Source organism: Condylura cristata, unplaced genomic scaffold (assembly GCF_000260355.1).
Source record: "Condylura cristata isolate star-nosed mole 26May11 unplaced genomic scaffold, ConCri1.0 scaffold00014, whole genome shotgun sequence".
NCBI lineage: Eukaryota > Metazoa > Chordata > Mammalia > Eulipotyphla > Talpidae > Condylura > Condylura cristata.
In genome coordinates this window covers 46,184,098-46,205,610 of record NW_004567115.1, presented here as the reverse complement: position 1 = coordinate 46,205,610, position 21,513 = coordinate 46,184,098, and the positions used below count along the sequence as shown (strand labels likewise).

The window sequence follows — 21,513 nt, the reverse complement described above, 5'->3', positions numbered from 1 at the left end:
TCTACTCTGTGGTGATGGAGATGAGGAAGCTTAGTTACTAAGGGCAATGTAAACTTTGTATCAGGGAGATGTGTGTAAAGGGGAAATGTTATTTAAAATCTACTACTACTTCCTATGAAACATGAAGTTTTAAAATGGGTGTATATATAGGCCCTCCCTGGTGGCGCAGTGGGTTAAAGCACAGCACTAAGAAGCTAAAGTCACTTCCCGATGAGTTCCATCCCCACCTGCCCCGGAGGTGAGCACATGGCACGGCAGACCTCTGCTGACCGCCCGCTGCTCCCCTCAGCAGTGTACTTTGTCGATCTGCCTGTTGTGCTCCCCACTCTGTTCCTGGTGAATCCTTTCACGCTCCACATCTCTGGCCTGTACCCAGTTCTGTATGAATAAATAAATCAATCTTAAAAAAAAATAGTTGTATATATATATTTATACTCAGCATAGCCTAGGAACTCTTGCTCTGAATAAGGCAGGGATGAAAACCTTATGTAGAAAAAGAGGAGTGTTCTAAGGGTGTAAGTATTTTCAAAAAGGAAGAGTAGAAAGAATTTCCAGTAAGAATCTTTACTTAGAATTTTGACAACTATATCAAAGGGCGACTAAATACCTTGCCCTACAATACATTGGTGTCTTCATTCAACAAAGAGCTCCATTTTACATCAGTGATCTTTAAATGAAGATATTCCAGCTTATCAAAGAAGGATTAAGGCTGGATACCACCAGGCTTAGTGCTGAGAAAGGGTTAGCTCACAGAGATAATTTCAGTTCTATTGTAAACATCATTCCATATTACAGTTGCAGAACATGAGATCATCACAGACATTTGTCCAAAGTCAATTTCTTAGCAATGATTCCATTAAAGATATTTTATTGTCCTTCCTCTCTACATGAACAGCAGTTAAGTTTGACTTATTTCTCTTTTAATTCTGGAAGCTGAAGATTGGGTTGATGATAATGATCCAATTTCTCTTTTGAAATCCCACACACAGAAGCTTTCTGCCTTGCTTGAAGAAAATGCTTTTTAAGTAGTTTCAGCAGCTCATGGAATATTCTTTAGCCATAAAAATGAAATCCATCTTACCATTTGCGGCCATGTGATTGAATTCAGGCGGCATTATCTTATGTGAAATAAAACACATATGGATAGACCAGTACCGTATGGTATCACTTTTATGTGGAATTGAAAAAACAATACAAAATACAGCATGGTGACTAGAGTTCATAGCATGGTTTTGTATACTTGAAATCTACTGAGAGTAATCTCAAACATTCTCACCACACACACACACAAAAGTAAATGACACGGGGTAAAAGATGCATTAATTAAGTTTATCTGCCCAGTACTGTTCTCTCTAGTATATAGCTGAAAATTCTTGCTGCCTTGATTTCCATGGACTCTTAACTCCATCTCCTTAGCTCGCGGACACCACAGCATTCTGCCCAAATTTCTCTTCTTCACACTGCAGCTGGAAACTCAATCACAGCAATAAATTGAGTAAATTGCACAGATATCTTTGTTTGTTTTCCGTCTCTCAGCAATTTTTGCCTTTTGTCTGGAGTCCAATGCATTACAAAGCATTTGGTCATACATAGCGTACATTTATTGGCTGTTTTAGGCAGGAAGGATTTATATACTTGTGCAGTGAGTTCTCTACTTGTCCATTTTTGATCATTGTTTTCCAAATGGCATCTCTTGTTCCTGTACTCCTGAGAGAAGGAAGTCAGTGACGGTTTCATGGCCAAAGAAGTTGGAACATGCACCTTAATGACTATCTCCCTCAGGAAAATTCGCAAGGTAGTTTAGCATCTTAGTCTTTAAAAAGACCCATAGGAAAGAAACACTTAACTTTCTTCAATTTTTTTCCCTAATATGATTCATGACAGAACATTTTCTCTCATCTTATAGAAAGAGGGGGAATACCTGCCTTCTCACTTATTTTTCAAGAACAAACATAATTTCCATGTGAGACAAAACCAGTGAAGAGAATACATCTACCCTGTTCTCCATCATCTTATTTCCCCTGCATGTTAGATGCTCATATGTAAATCTGAGTCATATTAGTGTGTCTTTTTTTCTGAAAAATTAGGATATGGTTTCCATGCATGCTCTGTTTACTTCCTGTTTGAAGAATTGGTGGGAAGGACAATGGACCTTGTATGCTTCCTGTTTCCTTCTGATAATCCTAATTGAGCCAAATTTTCCAAGGAGGTTCTTGTGGGGAGATGAAACAGTATTGTCTTTGTCTCTCAAATTCAGCTTTTTCATTCACCTGTGATAGAAGTGAGGTAAGGGTAGCATCTGTGGGTTCATAGGTCTGGAAATGACAAGAGTAGTAATTGCAGTTTAACCTTAGATTAAAATCATAGCCACACCTAGGTGAGTGAGTGTTACATCCTGGGGTGCGGTTATGGTCCAGTCAGTACACCGGTGCAGCTCCTGTTTCTCAAAGCCCCTGTTAAGACGTTCTGAACAGTGAGCATGCAAGCTTTCTCGGAGTCTGTGGGTCAAAGAATTTGATGGGTGCAGTTAAAGCTTTCTAGGGCTAAAATCTCTTCAGATAGTTCTCTACTTTGCTCTCTTATGTTGGCTTTGCTCCCACAAGGGGTGTCTATTTCCTTTTCTTACAAGGGCCACTATCTTCATTCTTCTGTCTTTTAGAGTGACATGATATAAAATGTTACATGATGACATAAAATGTCATGCTCCATTTTTCACAATGTTAGGCCATGCCAATGTTCTTATTTGTAGATGGATTATTTACCCAATGTAAATTTATTTAGAGGGTTCTTTTTTGGGTAAGATTTATTTATTTATGCATACAAAAAGTAATTTACAGGCCTGAGGGGTGTGTGGAGTGGAGGTGGGGTTGGAGGGAGTAAAGGATTCACCAGCGATAGAGTGGGGAGCAGAACAGGAAGATGAAATGAAATATACTGCTGAGGGGAGCATTCCTGGCCAGGGATTGGGGATTGAACTCGTGCATCAGTGTCTGCAGATAGCTGCAGATAGCTTCATGGTGTTGCGCCTTAACCCCTTGCACCACCAAGGAGGCCCATTAAATAGAGAAATCTTTTCAATGTAGACCTCTTTGAAAGCCTCCTGTGTGACATGTAACATCTTACCTCTGGCTCTTCTAAGGAGAGCAAAACTGGTCTAACGACACTACTTCTGGGCAATATGGATTTAACGATACTGACTGTTCTTGAGACGTTAATTGGCATGATTACTGTATGACATAATGTTCTTGCAACATAAAGAATCTTCATAAAATAGTTTTGCTTCTCAAATTTCTCTGTATTTTTTAAAACTAGCTTCATGTTAACGAAGGAGCATTACCTCCACTGATGAAACAGATATAGCAACTGCACTGTGTCTCCAGACAATTGACTTGGACATAGTGGACAGCATTCAGAGTCGCATAAGAAGGCACTATCAACAGTACTCTTGGAAAACTAGAAATTTAAAGGCAGAATGGTAAATGGGTCCATCGCCATTTTGAATTGGTGGATGAGAACTAATGATTGTTAATGCTATTCCCTCTGGTGTGTTTGCTGTTCTTCCCCTGACCTTGGAGGAGATAGTCTCCAAACATGTGTCCGTTAGCCTACTCTTTATCCATTTTGTCAACCACGTAGACATTGAAATATTTAGGCTTTTCTTCAAAATAATTTTCTTCATTGTCTAATTTATTTTTATTTTATAGACGTTATTTCTAGTGATTCAAGGCCTGGTGGTCTTTCAGTTTGTGCTGCCCAACTAATAAGCAATTAAGTTTATAAAAACTGGAACAGCCTTTGAAATTTTGTAAAGTTGTGGTGAAGCATTGCAAAATGTATGCTTGAGGCTTGTTGATTACAGCGTATAGATTTGAACTCTGAATTACTCTTTTGAAATGATGTCATTGTATCATCATGCTTTTATGGGGGGAGAGGGAAATTAATTGTCTCATGTGAATATAATTTGACAGAAAACATTTCTCTGTGAAGGAACAAGGGAAAAGGTATTTGTTGCAGACCTTCTTGCTGTCAGGCCCTATTAATGAAAAGCCATTTCTTACTCTGAGTGTTAAACTTTTTTGTTGTTGCTGCAGGTCCATAATCCCTTACAAGAAGTCCCTCAGCATAACTATGTCTCAGAATCTTCAGGTTTTAGGATCTTCCTCAGTGAACGGTATAACAGAGTAGGTAGAGGTTATATAAATAACCAGCCCTTTCACTTATGTCGATGGGCTCACACCAGGTTTTGCTGCCCAACTAGACAAAAGTTGTTTTCAGCGGCTCATGATCTTAAAGCAGTGACCAAGGGACAATGCACCTTATTTACCCAATTTTAGGAAGAGGAACGTGGCCTCGAGAGTGGCTATTATATGTCAGGGATTCAGGGCTACAGAATTTAAACCCAGATTTGTCTTGATCCAGCAACTTCTTTTTTGTTGCTGTTGTTCAACCTAAACTAAGGATATATGCACCTCTATTTAAAAAGTAATAACTGGACAGTTGGATTGTTCAAGAGACACGAAAAGTAAAAGTCTTCAGAGACGAGCCATCATTGAATCAGTAGTTTTAGTACATTCGAGCCATTATTCATGGTGATCAACGATCATAAAATCATGAAAAAGTTCTTTTTCCATGGTTTAGTAGTTCATTTGCATTCAGTCAAAAGAAAACTTATGTACTTTCTTTAATTTACCTAATTTCAAATTAACTCAAGTAGTCATCAAGAGGTTGTTTTGATACTGTAAGTGTGCTGCTAGATTAGATTTGAAGGACCCACGAAGCTCAGATTTTCATGCTAATCCATGTGAGATGTTAATTCATTATGTTTTCAATTCATATCTATCCCATGCTACAAAGGACTCGCTTTTCGAGCTTCCCCAGAGCATGTTACTGATTAACAGGTATTAAGTGGATGCCAGTGGGGTGATGACAGTGCAGTTTTGCCTGGGCAAGAAAAGCTGGCAAAAGGACTGTAAATACTCGGGGACGCTACTCAGCCAAAACTTTGACTAGGGTTTTTAGAAAAACATGATGTTATCCCGAATACCAGATGCTGTGTGTTAAAACTTTTGGACCAAGTAATCCTTTATTGGAAGGCCAAATCCAGTCCTGATGTGTTGCAATCAGCCAGAATTTTCTACACTTACCACTCTACCCTTAGGTGAACTTCCCATGATTATACCATAAACAAGGAAACAAAACAATTGCAGTGGAATGCTTTAAACTAGAAATAAATCATATTATTATTGTGTTCAAAGAAAGCTAAGGTGAAATTCATGCCATAGTTCTAGGAAATGGGTACTTAAAATCATTAGAATTGTTCCTTGCTGCCATCCTCAATGAGAAGTCATATGAGAAGGTAATCTTTCATAGCAAAATTTTGTATGACAGTCACATTAATTAAAGTTTTAGCAAGCAAATTCTCATTGCATCATCAACTCTAATATAATAACCATTAGTATTCTAATAATTGCTGAAAACAATTTATCAGCTGTATCTAGGTATTGACTAAGACATTTTCCTCACTCAAGGAATAAAGCTGTAAGGAGCATAATACTGTGTACATTAATTAGAAATGTAGATTAATTGTGCATTTTAATGGATTTCAAGTGTATCATGCCTATTTTATTTTTTATTTGATAGACTGTTATAATCAGAAACTATGCAAATGTGATCTAAAATCTAAATTATCTAAATGAGTATTGTTAAATAAAAACAAATGTATATCACCTACAAATTTAGATTTTGCTTTCTTTTTGAGCCATTTGTGATATACTTAGCATGTTGACTTAAAATTCTGACACCCTGGTATATTTATCATGAAAAATCCTGAATGGATTTCAAATGTAATAAACAATTCTCCACTTATATTGATGAGTCAGACCTCTAAAATGATATCATTACTGGGATCCAGTGGAATTTTTGTTTTAATGTGCTGGCAAAATTGCCCTAGTCACAAATCACGGGACATGTTCACTCATAAACAATGTAATGGTATCCATTTTAGTGTTACATGTGATTTTTCCTTTAACTCTTAGTAAGTAATTTTTCTTTACCCTTTTTTAATAACAGGAGTAATTTATCTCTAATGTTTGAAAACAATTAGTAGTATTCTCCAAAATGTTGTTCAGTATCTCTAACATAACATAACATATTCCTGATCACATAGAATACTTATGTAACTACTTATGTAACTACTTAGGAAGTTTTTCACTCAAGAAATGTAATAATTGCTTAGTAATATCATAATCTTTGAATCACAAGTGAAGTATTTCACCAATTTTAGAGACCTATGCCCATCTCACTGCTTCTATTTATAGCTGAAATGGAAATTGTATAATTATACTGCCCCTTATGATATCCAGGCACAGGAAAGGAAACATACCCAGAATAGACAATGAAAATATATACAGAAAAGTGGGAAATACAACTCATCTCTTTTCCGGGCTAAAGATAAAAATAAAGAATTTAAACAAATAAAAGATAAAAATAAAGAATTTAAGCAAATAAAAATAGATAAACTGTATTAACATTTCACTTGATTTCAATTTAATCATGTCATATAACAATGGTCTACTTGAGAAAAGGTAGCCAAGCTGGACTGAGATAAAATTTTGTTACTAACCTTTATTTAATCATATCCTTAAATGCAAGAGAAAATAGCAAGATAGGACAGTTAATGAAAGCCTATAGGGCATTCAGCAAAGAGGAGATAGTTCCTTCCTAATACCGTTCCAATGGTGTAGCAATTTTATACATGCTCATCTAAAGCATATGTAAGCTCAAAGAATATCTTTGCCTCCTTTTGTCTTGTTCATTATTTGTGGAAACAATAATATGGAGGGAAAAAGAGGGGCATGCAGAGACATTTTTTGTAGGAATTGGCTCACACTGTGATGTCGATTGTGAAGTCCCAATGTCTATTCTCTGCAACTGGAGAATCAGGGAGTCCAGTCCTCTCATTCTGACTGTGAAGCCCCAAGAACTTGGAGCTCTAGGAAAAGATGGACTTCCGAGCTCGAGAGGCTGACTTTGTCTTTACGGTCTCTTTTATTATTGGGGCCTTCAATGAATTAGATGTTTACCCACCTTGGGAGAGCTGTTCTTGACTCAGTCTAGGTAGTCACATGTTAATCTCTTCTGGAAATACCCTCCCGGACACACCCAACAATGTGTTACCAGCTGTCTAGGCATCCCTTAGCCAAGTCATGTTGACACATAAAATTAATCATCACACAATATGAGAAAAAATTGGTTGGTTGATTGACTGGAAACTTATCTACTGGGAAGACTTTTTTGATTATTACAGAGAAGCTGGTTAGATGAATTAGGCATTCTGTTTGTGTCTGTAAATTTAGCATGAAGCCAGTGTTAGTCCTTGGTTTTTCATGTTCAAATTTGATTACTAGAGTTACTTTGGTTTTAAAGAAGGTGATTAAGAACTAGACTACCTGTTTACAGTATTCTAATGATGCACTTAAAAGAGATAAAAAATATAGAAGTTAGTTCAACTTGCTTATTTTCGAAGGGAAATTTTTCAAAGAGGAAATAATTTTACCTTCATCAATTACATTTCAGATTATCTTTTCTTTAATGATTCCCTAGAGCCCTAAATTTAGCATCTTACTTAAGGTTAATAATCACTTGTTTCCTTCTTGGTCAATGGCTGAAACTCCTTGAAATCCAAAGATTCTTGTTCATAGGATTTTCCAAATCTAAATTATTCTTTCAAGTTTGATGGATTGCAATGCCTGGAGCCTCTGCTTATTGAAAGAGTCACAGCCCTGTGTTTAATTTAAGTGATTTCCATCCTGGGCCTTTTCTTGTAGTTTAATTCAGATAAATTAAATATATGTTTGCTACAACTCCACTGTGCATACCAAATGAATATAATCTGATATGTCATTCTTAAATGTGATAGAGTGAAATAGTAATGAGCTTTGCATCAGAAGTAGTACATTTCTAGGATGTTTTTGCTACTCAGTATCCGTGAGTCATTGTGCGATTTCCTTACATTCTCAGTCAGTTTCTTCAGCTATATACTGGAGGGTTATATACTTAAGGATTTGTTTCAAAAGAATTACGTCGTATGAGACATATGTATGAAAAAGTGCTTTTTATGATATAATTTGTATCACTGAAAAATGCTATCATAAAAGACACAGGAAAAGCTAGATGTGGTGAACATCTGTCTAAGGGACTTTGGCTCTATCCCAGAACCATGAATCTCCTCCTGGCAATGGACAGAGAACACGGAGGTTGGCTGATGGGAACTCAGTAGGCGGCGGTTCTTCAAAATATGACTGCAGACACCGAGAAGCCTCCTAGTAGTAACGCAGGGAGAATGGGAGAGTCCAGGAACTATCTCAACTTCCTTGATGATAAATTATGAACACTCGATTACGTTGCTCTTGATGATAAATTATGAACACTTGATTACATTGCTAGGACTCTTGTAGCAAAATGTCACAGACTGGGTAACTTAAGCAACAGAAAAGAACTTTCTTGGAGTTCTGGAAACTGAAAGTACACTATCAAGTTTCAGCAACTTCAGCTTCTCCTGAAGCTTCCTCTTGGTCTTGTAAACTAGTTTCTCTCCTGTGTCCTCATGGGGGCCTTCCTGTATCCATGAGCTTCCCTGGTGTCTTCCTCCTCTTAAAAACACACCCTGCTGGATCAGTGACACTCTTTGGACCTCATTTAAAGCTAATTGTCTGTTTACAGGCTCTACCATCTGATAGTCACATTGGGAGTTTGAGCTTTAGCAGATGACTCTTGGGGGGACCCTGTCGAGTCTAAAACAGGGACCTATGCAAATACAGTGGCAATAGGAATAAAGAGAAGGAAATTTGAAAAAGATTTTGAGACAGAAGCACTAGTATTATTTGATAAATTAAATGTAGGAGTGGGGGGAGAGTTAGAATAAGAAAGTAGTTAAACAGGGGCCTCCCTGGTGCCACAGGGGGTTAAGGCTCCGCACTATGAAGCTAATCACAGCCCCTGCAGCACAAGGTCCACAACAGGTCCTGGAGGTGACCCACAGGGTGCAGCAGACCTCTCCTGTCTCGCCCACTGCTCCCCTCAGCACTATATCTCAGTCAATCTGCCTGTTTTGCTCCCCACTCTGTCTCTGGTGAAGCCTCTCACCCCCTTCTAATGCTGCACCTCTGGTCTGTACCCCAGTTCTTGTAAGCATAAATAAATAAAAAATGTTTTGAGAATTTGTCAAAATTTTAAAAAAGATTTATTGATTGATTTATGCATACAGAACTGGGGTACAGACCAGAGGTGCAGGGGTGGTGAGAGAATTCACCAGAGTAAGCGTGGGAAGCAGAACAGGCAGATCGATGAAGTGCACTGCTGAGGGGAGCAGCCAGTGAGACAGGAGAGGTCTGCTGTGCCATGTGGGTCACCTCTGGGGCCTGGGATGGAACTGGCACCGGAACAACTGCAATTAGCCCACTAGCTCACAGTGTTGTGCTTTAACCCATTGTGCCACCAGGGAGGGCGCAATTTTTTTTTTTTTTTTTTTAAGAAAATAGTTAAACAGGCTTCATGGGGTCATTGGGCTATGCCAGATGTTTTACCATAAACTGAAGATATAAGGATAAATATGAAAAACTCGATATCTGCATCCCACACTAATTTTCATTTGAAGCAGAAGTGAAATACTAGATTCTAGAACTACCTAAGTCACTGAGCTTCAGACCTAAGTCTAAAAAAAATAGTTCCTAAGATTTATCTATGAGCGAATGTAGGCATAGAGACGTGTGAGACTTTCTTTTGAGTCATGAGTTTTTACAATCTTGGAGTAGTTAATATTTCTGAGCCTCAGTTTATTCATCTGCAATATATTATTAATATAAGAACAAAATATAGCTAATCTAAGAAAAATGAAATGATATATATCCATATGCATATGCATGGCACATGGAATATGTTTAGGTCTGCAATAGACACCCCATAAATATAAAACTTTAAACAGCTCCCAGTAAGTAAAAATTATGTTTGTTCATTTTGCCCAGTTGGGAAAGAAAAGATAGAGAGACTAGGAGTGGGTGTGATAGATAAAAATTTAGAGATATAAAAAGGGCTAATGGGACCTCAAGAGAAACTTTGCTTTTTTTTCCTCCAAGGATAAAATCAGTGCTCAGTAAACAATGATATAAAATAATTCCAATAAGAAAAGAATATCATTGAACAGTTAATAACTTTTCAAAAGCAAGGAGAAGCTATTTGAAACTGTCTTCAGGAAGAGCCATAGATTAAAAGGCTATAAACTATCAGACACCTCATAACAAAAAAGAAAGAGGAAGAGACACCCAGTTGATCCCAAGGAGAGATAACAAGACCAGAGATGCAAAGTGGGGGGGAGGCAGTAATAGAAGGCAGGAAGGGAAAAGGGAAGACTGGATAAAAGCAAAAATAGCAGTAACCTGCCCTTTTCAAAACCCAAGTTGATACAACCAAGTACATTTTATAACTAGTTTGCCTTAGCTTCAACTTGGTAATATGTTTTGCTAACAATGCATTAGCAAATGTTATTTTTTCAATCAAACTAAAGAGCTTTTTCTAAAGATATGCTCAGGATTTTCCTCCAAGACACATTTCCAGACGGCCTGTTTCTCATTAGCTGGAATAAACGGGAGTATGTTTACAGCACAGCACCAGACTTAAAAGAATTCCCCCTTTTCTAGGGAAGCTGGTCAGGGAATTAGCAGTGCTATAACTTAAAGGAGTGAATTTTAGTGCACAGCTGTGACATAAGACAGAATATTGGTTCAGCCATACATGTATATGTGTGAGTGTGTAGGTCTTCCAGAAGCGAATTGTGTAACTGTTTGTTTCACAAATAGAGTTTTGTCTTGAATACAAATTTAAGCAGCTATAACATGAAAATTATGCCAAATGAATATAATATAGTGATAAAAGAATATTTAACTTCTGCTCAGCAAATAATGACTGTCTACTATGGACAAAATAGAATGCAAGATGTGCAAGATACTCATAAGTAGTTTACAGTCTAGTAATTAATATAAATTGTATAAATGCTACTCTTAGAGGAGAATTTTTTAAAATAGTGTTTAGGGGGGGAAAAAAAGCCCAATTAAGTCATTTACAAGTAGTAGGGATTTTTCAATGTATGTCAATGACATTATCAAGGGAAGTGATGGAAAAATTGTTAATGAAAGAATATTTGCACATATTTTTACTGTTGGAAAATACTTCTCAAATATCTTGACTGGCACAATCAATCAAAAACAAGGGAAAATCCACATATATTTATGCAATCACATTTTATTATCTGTCCTATCTTCTCTTCCAGGAGGCGATTCATTGCCAGTCTACCAAAACTGTAAGTGGAGGGAGAATGAGAAGTTCAGGCAAAAGACTGTGTAGATGATTTCAATGTAAGTAATGGGACTGTGGTATTTGATATAGTCAATAGAATATTCTTTAGAATAATATAACTAGATCTTGCTTTTTTCCAAGTTTACACATAACTGTTTACTTTAGTTTGACAGTTTATAATTTACTGTAATGTAGTAGGAAGAGGTATGCAATACAATGGCTTTAAATAAAAATAGCACATACAGAAAATTTTTAAGGGAATATATTTTATTAGTGCTTATGTTTAATCGCAAAGGTCTAAAGCATAACTGCTTTCTGCAATATTCTGAGATTCTTCTACTTCAAGTACTAACAGATGACACTGAGCTAGCTCCAAGAGAGAAATTTAATCCAAATATTCTTTATTTCCAAAATAGTTTATTCATTGGTTAAGATTACATGCTATTTCTATATACTCCTATGACTTCAGCTTTGTTATTCTCGTTTGTTATACTTATTCATAAGTTTAAATTTATTCTTAAATTTTAGGCAAAACAGCTATTTTCTGGCTTGTTAAGATGATTTTTTTAAAGGAATTTACATTCACATTAGATTTTTCTCCTTGATTGGAATCACCAACAAAAACTTAATCCAAAGTAAAAATTTTATACAGTATAACCCGTTCCTTGATGTCTTAATAAGTTCCTTTGTGGGGTCCAAAATATACACGCTTGGTAAGAGGACCTCAGTGTGGAAAAGAAACTGCCCTGGCCACTCAGTACAAAGAGACAGTAGACTGTAGGATGACCAGAATTTTTTATACTAATTATTATAATCATTGTTTTTTCTAACTAGGGGGAAGACTATTTTATGAATCTACCCTAATAATAGAATTCTACATCCGATAGTGCCAGCTGGCTCTCAAGATAGAAAAAAGAAACTCCCCAGAATATTTTTTGGCATATGAGAGGGTGCAAAAAGAATCGAGAAATAAAAGTGAGAAAGAAAATATGAGCAGAGTAATTCGTTCCATGGAACAGAGTACAAGCAGTCAGCCCGGTGACTAGGAGATACTATCATCTGGAAGTCATACAGAGAACGCTCAGCTGCTGTGGTGAGCTCCGCGGGATAGTATCTCCTGGTGGGTGCTGAGGTGACCATCAATTCGGAATGTAGCTTTTGAGAATAGCCACTAGAGGCTGACCAGGACTCAGTAGCATTCCCAAGAGGAGGGTGTTTGGGAGAAGGTGCAGACACATTCATTTTATGAATGTTTGTCGGGTGGAGAGCTTTGATCAAAAGGTGGGGAAAATTTTTTCACTAAAAGAAAGAAACCTTAAAGATGCTAGGGCATGGAAATAGCTGGTCTGGCAACTATCACCAAGAGCAATGTGACTGCATCTAATTTTAGTAGCACATTATTTCCCCTGCGTTAACCGCAGCAAGGTCATAATGTTACAGAATTTATTCTGAAAAACAGTTGACTCTCTTCACATTATACCACAAACAGATTCAAAATAAACCATGAAATTCCCACTTCTTTTGAATTTTAGCAGAGATGTTTCAAAAATCCTTTTTTTAATCCAAAATTTTAATTAATAGGGTAAGGTAAATTCATGAGACGAGAAAGCTTGAGGTCTGGGATCTAGAAAGTAGAGGGTCGCTGAAGCAGTTGGACCTGAAGCAAAGGTCTTTTGGTTAAGAAGAATCATTTTTTATAACAGGTAAAATCCACTTAGCTCAAAGTCATCTTTCTGGCCACTTTCAAGTATTTTAGCTTGTAAAGTGATATTGAGGTCATCAGTGGTCTATAGAATATTCTGAACATTGTGCAGCCATTATTGGCATTCCCTACTGGGCTCACTAAGCCCAAAAAGCAGCCATTCATGTTTTTGCCTGCCTGTGGCCCCTGGCAACTACTTTGTCTCTAGATTTGCTCATCTCTGGATTTTTCCATTCTTGACATTTGATAGAAATAGAAATCTAACAACAGATGATGCTTTATTTCTGGCTTTCTTCATTGAGCACAACTGAAAGCTTTCAAGGCTTATTCCTGTGGAAGTATGAATCAGTACTTCATTCCTTTCTATGACTAAATGTATTTTATCCATTCATTAGTGGATAAACATTTGGGTTCTTTCTATCATTTGGCTGTTGTGAATAAAGCTACTATGAATATTCATATTCAAGCATCTTGTCTACGTTTAGTGTAACCACTCCAACTCTTTCGCCAATATTTGTGTATAATAGCTTTCCCCATAGTTTTGCTTACCAGATATTTGTCTTTGAATTGAAAATGAGTCTGTTCATCACATCATATTTTTAAATCTATTTTGCCAATCTAAGTCTTTTTTTTAAAAGATTTATTTTTTTATTCATATAGAACTGGGGTACAGGCCAGAGATGCGAAGGGTGAGAGGATTCACCAGGAACAGAGTGGGGAGCAGAACAGGCAGATCGACGAAGTACACTGCTGAGGGGAGCAGCGGGCAGGTCAGGAGAGGTCTGCCGCGCCATGTGGTCTCCTCCAGGGCAGGCGGGAATCGAACTCATGCGGAAGTGGCTTAAGCTGCTTAGTGCTGTGCTTTAACCCACTGTGCCACAAGGGAGGGCCCTCTAAGTCTTTTTTTTTTTAAAAGATTTATTTATTTATGCATACAGAACTGGGGTACAGGCCAGAGGTGCAGGCTGGTGAGAGGATTCACCAGATACAGAGTGGGGAGCAAAACAGGCCAATGGACGATGTACACTGCTGAGGGGAGCAGTGGGTGGGGCCCGAGAGGTCTGCCACGCCATGTGGGTCACCTCTGGGGCCAGGGATCGAACTCGTGCTGAAGTGGCATTAGCTTCTTAGTGCTGTATTTACCAGCTGCGCCACCAAGGAGGGCCCCTAAGTCTTTTTAAATAGAGAATTTAACTTAAACACTTAATGTATTTACAGATAAAAGATGATTTACTTCTGATATTTTTTTTCTGTTCATTTAAGTATCTTATATCTTTTTATTCTTTGATCCTTTAATTACTTCCTTCTTTTCAGTAACTAGATATCTTCTTGTGTGATATTGAATTCATCATTAATTTTACTTTAATTGTTGTTACTGGAAACCTTCCAATTAGCATTAACTTAGAACATGTAGTTTAACTCAATATCAACTTAGTTTTAACAGCTTAAAAATTTTGCATCTACTTAGTTCCTTTATATTCTTTTCATCACAAATTATTTTATACATACTAATCCATTCACATAGATTTATAATCATTGTTTTATGTAGTTGTTTCTTAAATATAGTAGAGAACAAGAATAACAAGCCAAAGATACGTTAATACTAACTTCTAGCTTTTCTATTTATCTTTCCTGATGTGTATTCAAGCTCCCGGGCACCTTCCCTCTATACCTAAAGGACTCTTTTTAGCGTTTTTTTGGTTTTTTGTTTTTTTGTTTTTTTTTTTTTTTTTATAGTCAGGTCTGTTAGCAATGAGCTTGTATTTGTTGAAATTGTTTATTTAGAAAATCTCAGTATTTCCTCCAAATTTGTAGAATAGTTGTGCTACTTTTAGGATTCTCTCTTAAATCATTGTTGTCATTGTTTAAGTCTTTATTTCTACTTGAAATTTTCATCCTGCTCCATTTTGTCCTTCTTCATCTGGGACAACCATTATACCTATGGGGTATGTTTTATGGTAACTCACAAGGTTTGCTTATTTCTTTTCATTCATTCATTTTAATTTATTATTATTTAAAGATGTACGTATTTATGCATACAAGAACTGGAGTACAGGAGAGGTTTAGGGTAGGGGGTGAGAGGATTCACCAGAGACAGAGTGGGGAGCAGAACAGGTGGATCAACTGAAATCCACTGCTGAAGGGAGCCACGGGTGGGAAAGGGGGGTTCTGCTGTGCCATGTGGGTCAGCTCCCTGGCCAGGATGGATAGTGTTGTGTCTTTAACCCTTGTGTCACCAGGGAGGCCCCCATTTTATGTTCATTAATCAGAATGGATGATTCCAATTGACCTGTCTTCAAGTTCACTGATTCTTTCTTCTGCCTTTCCTTAACTCTACTATTGAGCCCTTGTAGTGAGTTTTCCATTTGAAATATTGTTCTTTACAATTGCAGATTTCTATTTGGCTCCTTTTGGTAATTTCCATATCTTCATTGATATCTATTTGGTGAGACAACAGTTTCATGATTTTCTTTAGCTCATTGCCATGGTTTTCTTTATCTATTTAAATATATTTAAACTAGGTGACAATATCTTTATATATTCCGTTCAGTATCTTGGTTTCTTAAGAGACAGTTTCTAATAATTGTTCTTTTCCTGTGTGTTGACCATACTTTCCCATTTCTTTCTTTGTTTCATAATTTGATTTTGAAAACTGGACAATGAAATAATGTAATGTGACAACTCTGAAAACATAATTCTCTTCCTCAGGGTTTGTCTTCTGCTACTTATTATAACTGTTCAGCTATTTTTTCAGAACTAATTTCTTAAAGTCTGCATTCTTTGTTTGGGTTGGCCTCAGAAGACTCCCTTCTTTTAGCTTAGTAGTAAGCTGGTGATGGGTAATGTTTTCAGTTGTGTGTGTGTGTCCACATATTTAACACATGTCTGAACTCTGTCTTAGCCTCCTCTACTTTCTGCTTGCTCACAGCCTGGAGATCAGCCAGAGGTGAGAGTATGGGATCTCTCCTTCTTTCCTGAGCAAGTGCATAGCCCTAGGCATGTAAACGGTCATGGAGATCCCCAGGAATATATGAACACTTTCTAAAGGCCTTACTTCACAAACATGTCATCCCCTGACTTTCCTAAGCTGCTGAGTTAGTCTACTTCTTACCTCAACTTTGATCCACTGCTCCAGGCAGCAGCAACTAATATATTTGCCTGTAAATGTTTCTGATAAACATTACCCTTTTAGCTAGTCCTCCAGGGAACCATGATACAAGTCAAAACAAACAATCACAATTCTTTGCAAATGAGATCCTTTCTGCTTTCTCCAGTCCTGGCTTTTACACCAGGAATGTGGGCTGTTATCTTCAAGGCCACCGCCAAGGTGTTGAGTAGGGACCAGGACCAGTGTAAGTTCAGACATCACAAGACTGTGTGTTCTTACTGACATTCAGCCTTTTTATTCTTTATTAAGCATTCCACTGGTTGCTTCAAGCTATTGGTTATAGTCCAGATTTCAGAGAATGTTGACTCTGATCATTTTTGCCAGTACCTTTGTTGCTTTCATAGAGGGATGGAATTTTTAATTCCTTAGTAGGACCATCTTGATTTGAATTGATTTTAGAAAACACTATGGAATAAAGCAATGTATAGGATATTTGGCCACATTTTTTTCCTAAAATCAGACACATATTCTAAAATCATTAAAATATATAGTGTAAAATATTTCCAGCATGAGTATATGCAAAGTATACAATAAATTCTTGTCTCAAAAATCATGCCACAGATAACTTTTTGACCTAGATTTCTGAATACCTAGATTTCTGGATCCCTGGTTATATTACAAATTTGTGAAGACTTTATAGAGTTTTTGGTTCTCCAGACTAATACTGCATTTTGTTGATTTTATTTAGTGATGTGAAGGGATTTACCTCTGTAGACCAACCTTGCAAGGCTACTGGCAGGCACTGGGGATGCACGGATGGGGTAAGAAAAGTCCCTACTCTCAGGCACTTTCCATTGAGTGGTGAAAACTGTCAGTGAACTTTATGTTAATCATGGAATTGAGACCAATTTGAAATGAGCAGAGTTGCCAAGAGCTGACCAGGTCAGTGGCATGGTGGTGGGAGGTTCTTGTGGGCTGCCATGAGGACTGGCAAAGTGAGACAGGAAGAATCAGGCATCTGGGATTCTGTCCACAGCAGCCCCGGCAGCTGGAGTCTGGGCCAGGAACCAGGCGACAAATGATGGGGATGGAGGAAGAGTTCTGGATACAGGGAGGGGTGTGATAGGGGAGGAGGCTAACAGGTGCAGGTCAGATGAGAGGATTCTGAGGGTGGGGTAGGAGTTTAGACAATTTTATAAGTGTGATGGGAACTGATTAATATGTTTTAAAGCCATTTGGTGGTAATCTAGTTTTCATTTTTAAATATGTTTTGGCTTTAGGGTGAAGGTATTTTATAGGCTGTTATCTTAGTTTTTGGGCTATATAAAATGTTGGAATTTGAGTGATTTATTGACATGTATTTCTCATAGTCCTGGAGGCCCTGAAATAAGATGAAAGCACAGGTACATTGGCTGTCTGGCCAGGACCTGTTTCCTGGTGTCCTCACAGGGAGATGGGCCAGCGGTCTCTGGGGGGCTCCTTTATGAGAACATTAATCCCCTTCACGTGGATTTTGCCCTCATCACCTAACCACCTCTTCATGCCGTGGACGTTAGGGTGTCAACTAGTATATCCAGAGGAGTCACAAACATTTAGTCCAGAGCAATACTCATTTGAACTGGCGTCAAAGTTGAGTGTTTTGCCTTCACTTTCTTATGAGAACAAACACTCCACTAAAATTCACATAGCGATAGGCAGGGCTCTCATTCAAGCTCCAGGTGTGTTTTCTCCAATGCCCTGGTCCTTGATAAGAGTTGACACTCCTATATTTATTGCTTGTTCCACTTTGTCCTGCAACCTTAAGGTAAAGATGGTGTTCATCTCACATAGCATTGAAATGTCCTCTAACCCCATTGCGTAGAAAGACAAAATTTGCTCAATGAAGAATGAGTTCCAGGTTGACTTGTTGACCTTTCAGATGCTTGGGGACATATATTTGACAGCAGAGATATGGGAACCACCAATCTACCATCTAAAAACTAAGTACTTCTCCACTGATCTGACATTTCACTGTAAACCAAAAGGAGCAGGAGGCAAATTTTCACAGGACATCCCCAATGTTCATAAATATTTAAGAAAAGACTACACTTCCTAATTTTACTCCTGATACAGCTTTTCATATTCCCATTTAACATGGGTGTCTTGTGATATTTCCTGCAGTGAAAATGGCACACCAGAATCGTGGGCCTTATGAAGATTAATGCCACTTGGAGGATAGGCATTCAGTGTATGCTTTGTAGTGCTTGACTTATCTCAAGTCTGAACACAGTTACTGTGACACTGATGTATTCAGGACTATTGTGTTTGCATCACTAAAGAACCACTTCAAAATATGATATTTTCTTTAAGAGACTCTCAGACAAAATGGGAAGTAGAGATACCTGGGGAAAAGTTAAGTGTCTGGAAAATAAGATTAGCTTTCCTGACTTGATCTTTGGTAAAGCAAATTAAGCTGAGACATGTCAGCAATGACACTTTCAGGGAATTCCACATTTTCTTTGTCTTTACAAACTCTAGGAGTAAAGGCTTCTCTGTCATGTGAGTGGAAGGGTTAAGTCCAGTACCCGTTATGCAACTGGATCATCATCATTCTGGGGAAAATAATCTAGGTTATTTCCTAGAATTGTTAAATAAAAGGTGTCCTTATGATTAGCTACAGGTGACATTTTATCAGCTTTCTCAGAGTACATAAATGTGCGAAGTAAGCTCACATTCGAAGTATGGTCATTGCCATAGCAGTCACATCATGTTCACACATGTTGCTGGTTGAGTGATCACATAGCCTAAGTCTGGATGGCAGGTAGAGTGTTGCTAACAGATACACCAGCATTGGAGCCATGGAATTACCATGAAATCCAGCGAGAAAGTTTCTTTTAAAGATTTATTTGTTTATGCTTACAGAACTGGGGTACAGGCCAGAGGTGTGGTTGGTGTGAGTTTTCTCCAGTTTTAGAGTGGGGAGCAGAACAGGCAGATGTACTGAAATACACTGCTGAGGGGAGCAGCAGGGAGGGGAGGGTCGGGAGAGGTCCGCCATGCCATGTGGGTCGGCTCCCTAGTGGGGGACTGAACTCTTGCTGCAGTGGAGAGGTTCATAATATGGTGCTTTAACCCATCGAGCCACCAGGGAGAACCCAAGAAAGTTTCTTTTCAAGACAAGAGATAGTTGATACGTGATATATGTGAGTTAGCGCATTTGTTTCATGATAAGGACATTATGTTAATTTTTAATATTTATGTTTAATCAGTTAAGAAAACAACAATATCAAACTGAATACTCAATACTTTTAAATACAGAAGTCAAGTGCACTGTGTAATTTATGCCTTCTGGGGGCAGTCCCAGCATGGAGTGTCAGATTGCTAATTGACTGCATATAAAAAGAATATTGATCGAAGAATAAATTTTCTAAATTTTCTGTCACTCCATAATCATAAATAAATACTTGAATGAGGCATCATTAAATATTGTATCTGTCAACTCAAGCGTGGATTTAATTTATCCAGGTAAGAAAAGGTTCTATATCCAGTGTATATGTTTAAGTCAATTATGTTTTCTCTTCTTGAATAGTTAAGGGACAGAACTGATTTTATCATCTTTATCTGCAGCTCATTTAGTCTGATCAAGCTGCTCCATTACTACCAGAACCTGAAATTTCACTGTTTGTGTTTTAATATAGTAAGTGGTAGTCTTGTTTATATCTTAAGAAACACTTATTCAGATTTAAACATGTGATAGACATTAACAAAGGCAATGCTTCTTCAAGGAATTGCCAGTGATAAAACATCATTTAAGATACAACAAGCTGGAGAGAGTCTGTTAAAAAAATAATCATGCAAACACACGTGCACATCATCTTAAGGGTGATGAGGACCTGTTGACATGAGTTAAGCCAAGGAGAGACCAGCAAATGTCGGTGTTTGATAGACCAATGATCTGGATGAAGAAATATGCAGAGGAAAACTGTGGGTAAAATCATGAGCTGGAATATCTGGAGAATGCATACAGATTTGGAGAAGAAGGAAAGGAAATCAGAGAGGCATGAGGTAGCATTTGGGCACTGATGTTATTGAGTACACATGAAAGTGATATGATGGCAGGTATCTATCCCAAGTTTGATCATTAAAAACCTTAATGTAACTGAAGTTCTGAATATTTATTTCTTCTAAGCATTACTGTTCCAGCTCTCTAAACCTGCACTTGCATTCCTTGACATGTACAACATGAGCTCCTTGCCTCTCGTGCCTAGAAGACACTAAGCAAGGAGCCATTGGGGTGGCTCACAGATCCTACCAAAGCCTTAGTTAATGGTTTCAACAAAGCAGGACAAAAATCATAGAGAACTGTTGTATTCTCTTATGTGTCCTGTTGCAAACTCAATTTCAACAGTCCTCAAATTTTCAGGTTTTTTCCTATTCTTTACTTTGTTATCCAGTTTTTCAGTCCTTACTATATCCTATATCATATCGTAAGGAGAAAAGATATGAAATATTTTGGAGTCAGTCATATGAATTTTGAAGAAGTGTTAACTCAGAGTGATTATTTCTCATCCTGCTTCTTCATTCATAAATAGAAGGGTAATAACCCTTTCTCTCAACTTAAAAGAAATCCATATAATTATCGCATGGAAGCTTTTGCCTTTTGCCATAGAGAGATCTCTACATGAATGCCCATGTAAACTTTGTTTGTAATAGTCAAAAACTGGGACAATGCAAATGTTCATCAACAGGTAAATGGATGAAAAATTATGCAATATCTTTCTACACAGTGGAAAACTCATCAGCAAGAAAAAGGAATGAATATTTCACATATTCCATGACATGGATGAATCTCAAAATAATTATGCTAAACAAAAAATGTCAGATCTAAAATTGTATATAATGTATGGTTTCAAAAATTCTAGAAAATGCAAATTTATCTATATGACAAATCATGGATGCCTGGAGGTGGGAAGGGTGAAAAGGAGTGACTCTAAGAAAATTTTGAACGTTACAGATATGTTCACAATCTTGACAGCAGAGATAAAATGTCATGGTCGATACATATGAAAACATTTATTAAATTGCATAGTTTAGATATACAAAATTTATTGTATATCAATTATATCTTTCAAAAGCTGTTAAAATTATAAATGAATTGTAAGTAACTTTGGTTTACTTATAATTCTTTGCCTCTAATTAAATTTAGTAAATTCTAATATTCTGCTACAAGGAAGATAATGAGTGAAATCTAGTCCCTAAATACAGGCTGGTTTGAGTTAAGCAAGAAGGCAAATTCAGGACAAATACAATTTTTTTTTTAAAGATTTATTTATTTGTGCATACAGAACTGGGGTACAGGCCAGAGGCTCAGGGG

At 37.4% G+C, this 21,513-nt stretch overlaps 1 protein-coding gene across 1 annotated transcript in view; it reads left to right on the top strand.

The window, feature by feature from the left end:
- VEGFC (vascular endothelial growth factor C) overlaps positions 1-21,513 on the top strand; it is a 128,332-nt gene that overhangs the window by 25,677 nt on the left and 81,142 nt on the right. The window contains exons 4-5 of the mRNA XM_004682412.2: positions 3,329-3,475; positions 4,092-4,181. Of these exons, the coding sequence (XP_004682469.2) occupies positions 3,329-3,475; positions 4,092-4,181 (237 nt within the window). The remainder of the gene's footprint in view (positions 1-3,328; positions 3,476-4,091; positions 4,182-21,513) is intronic.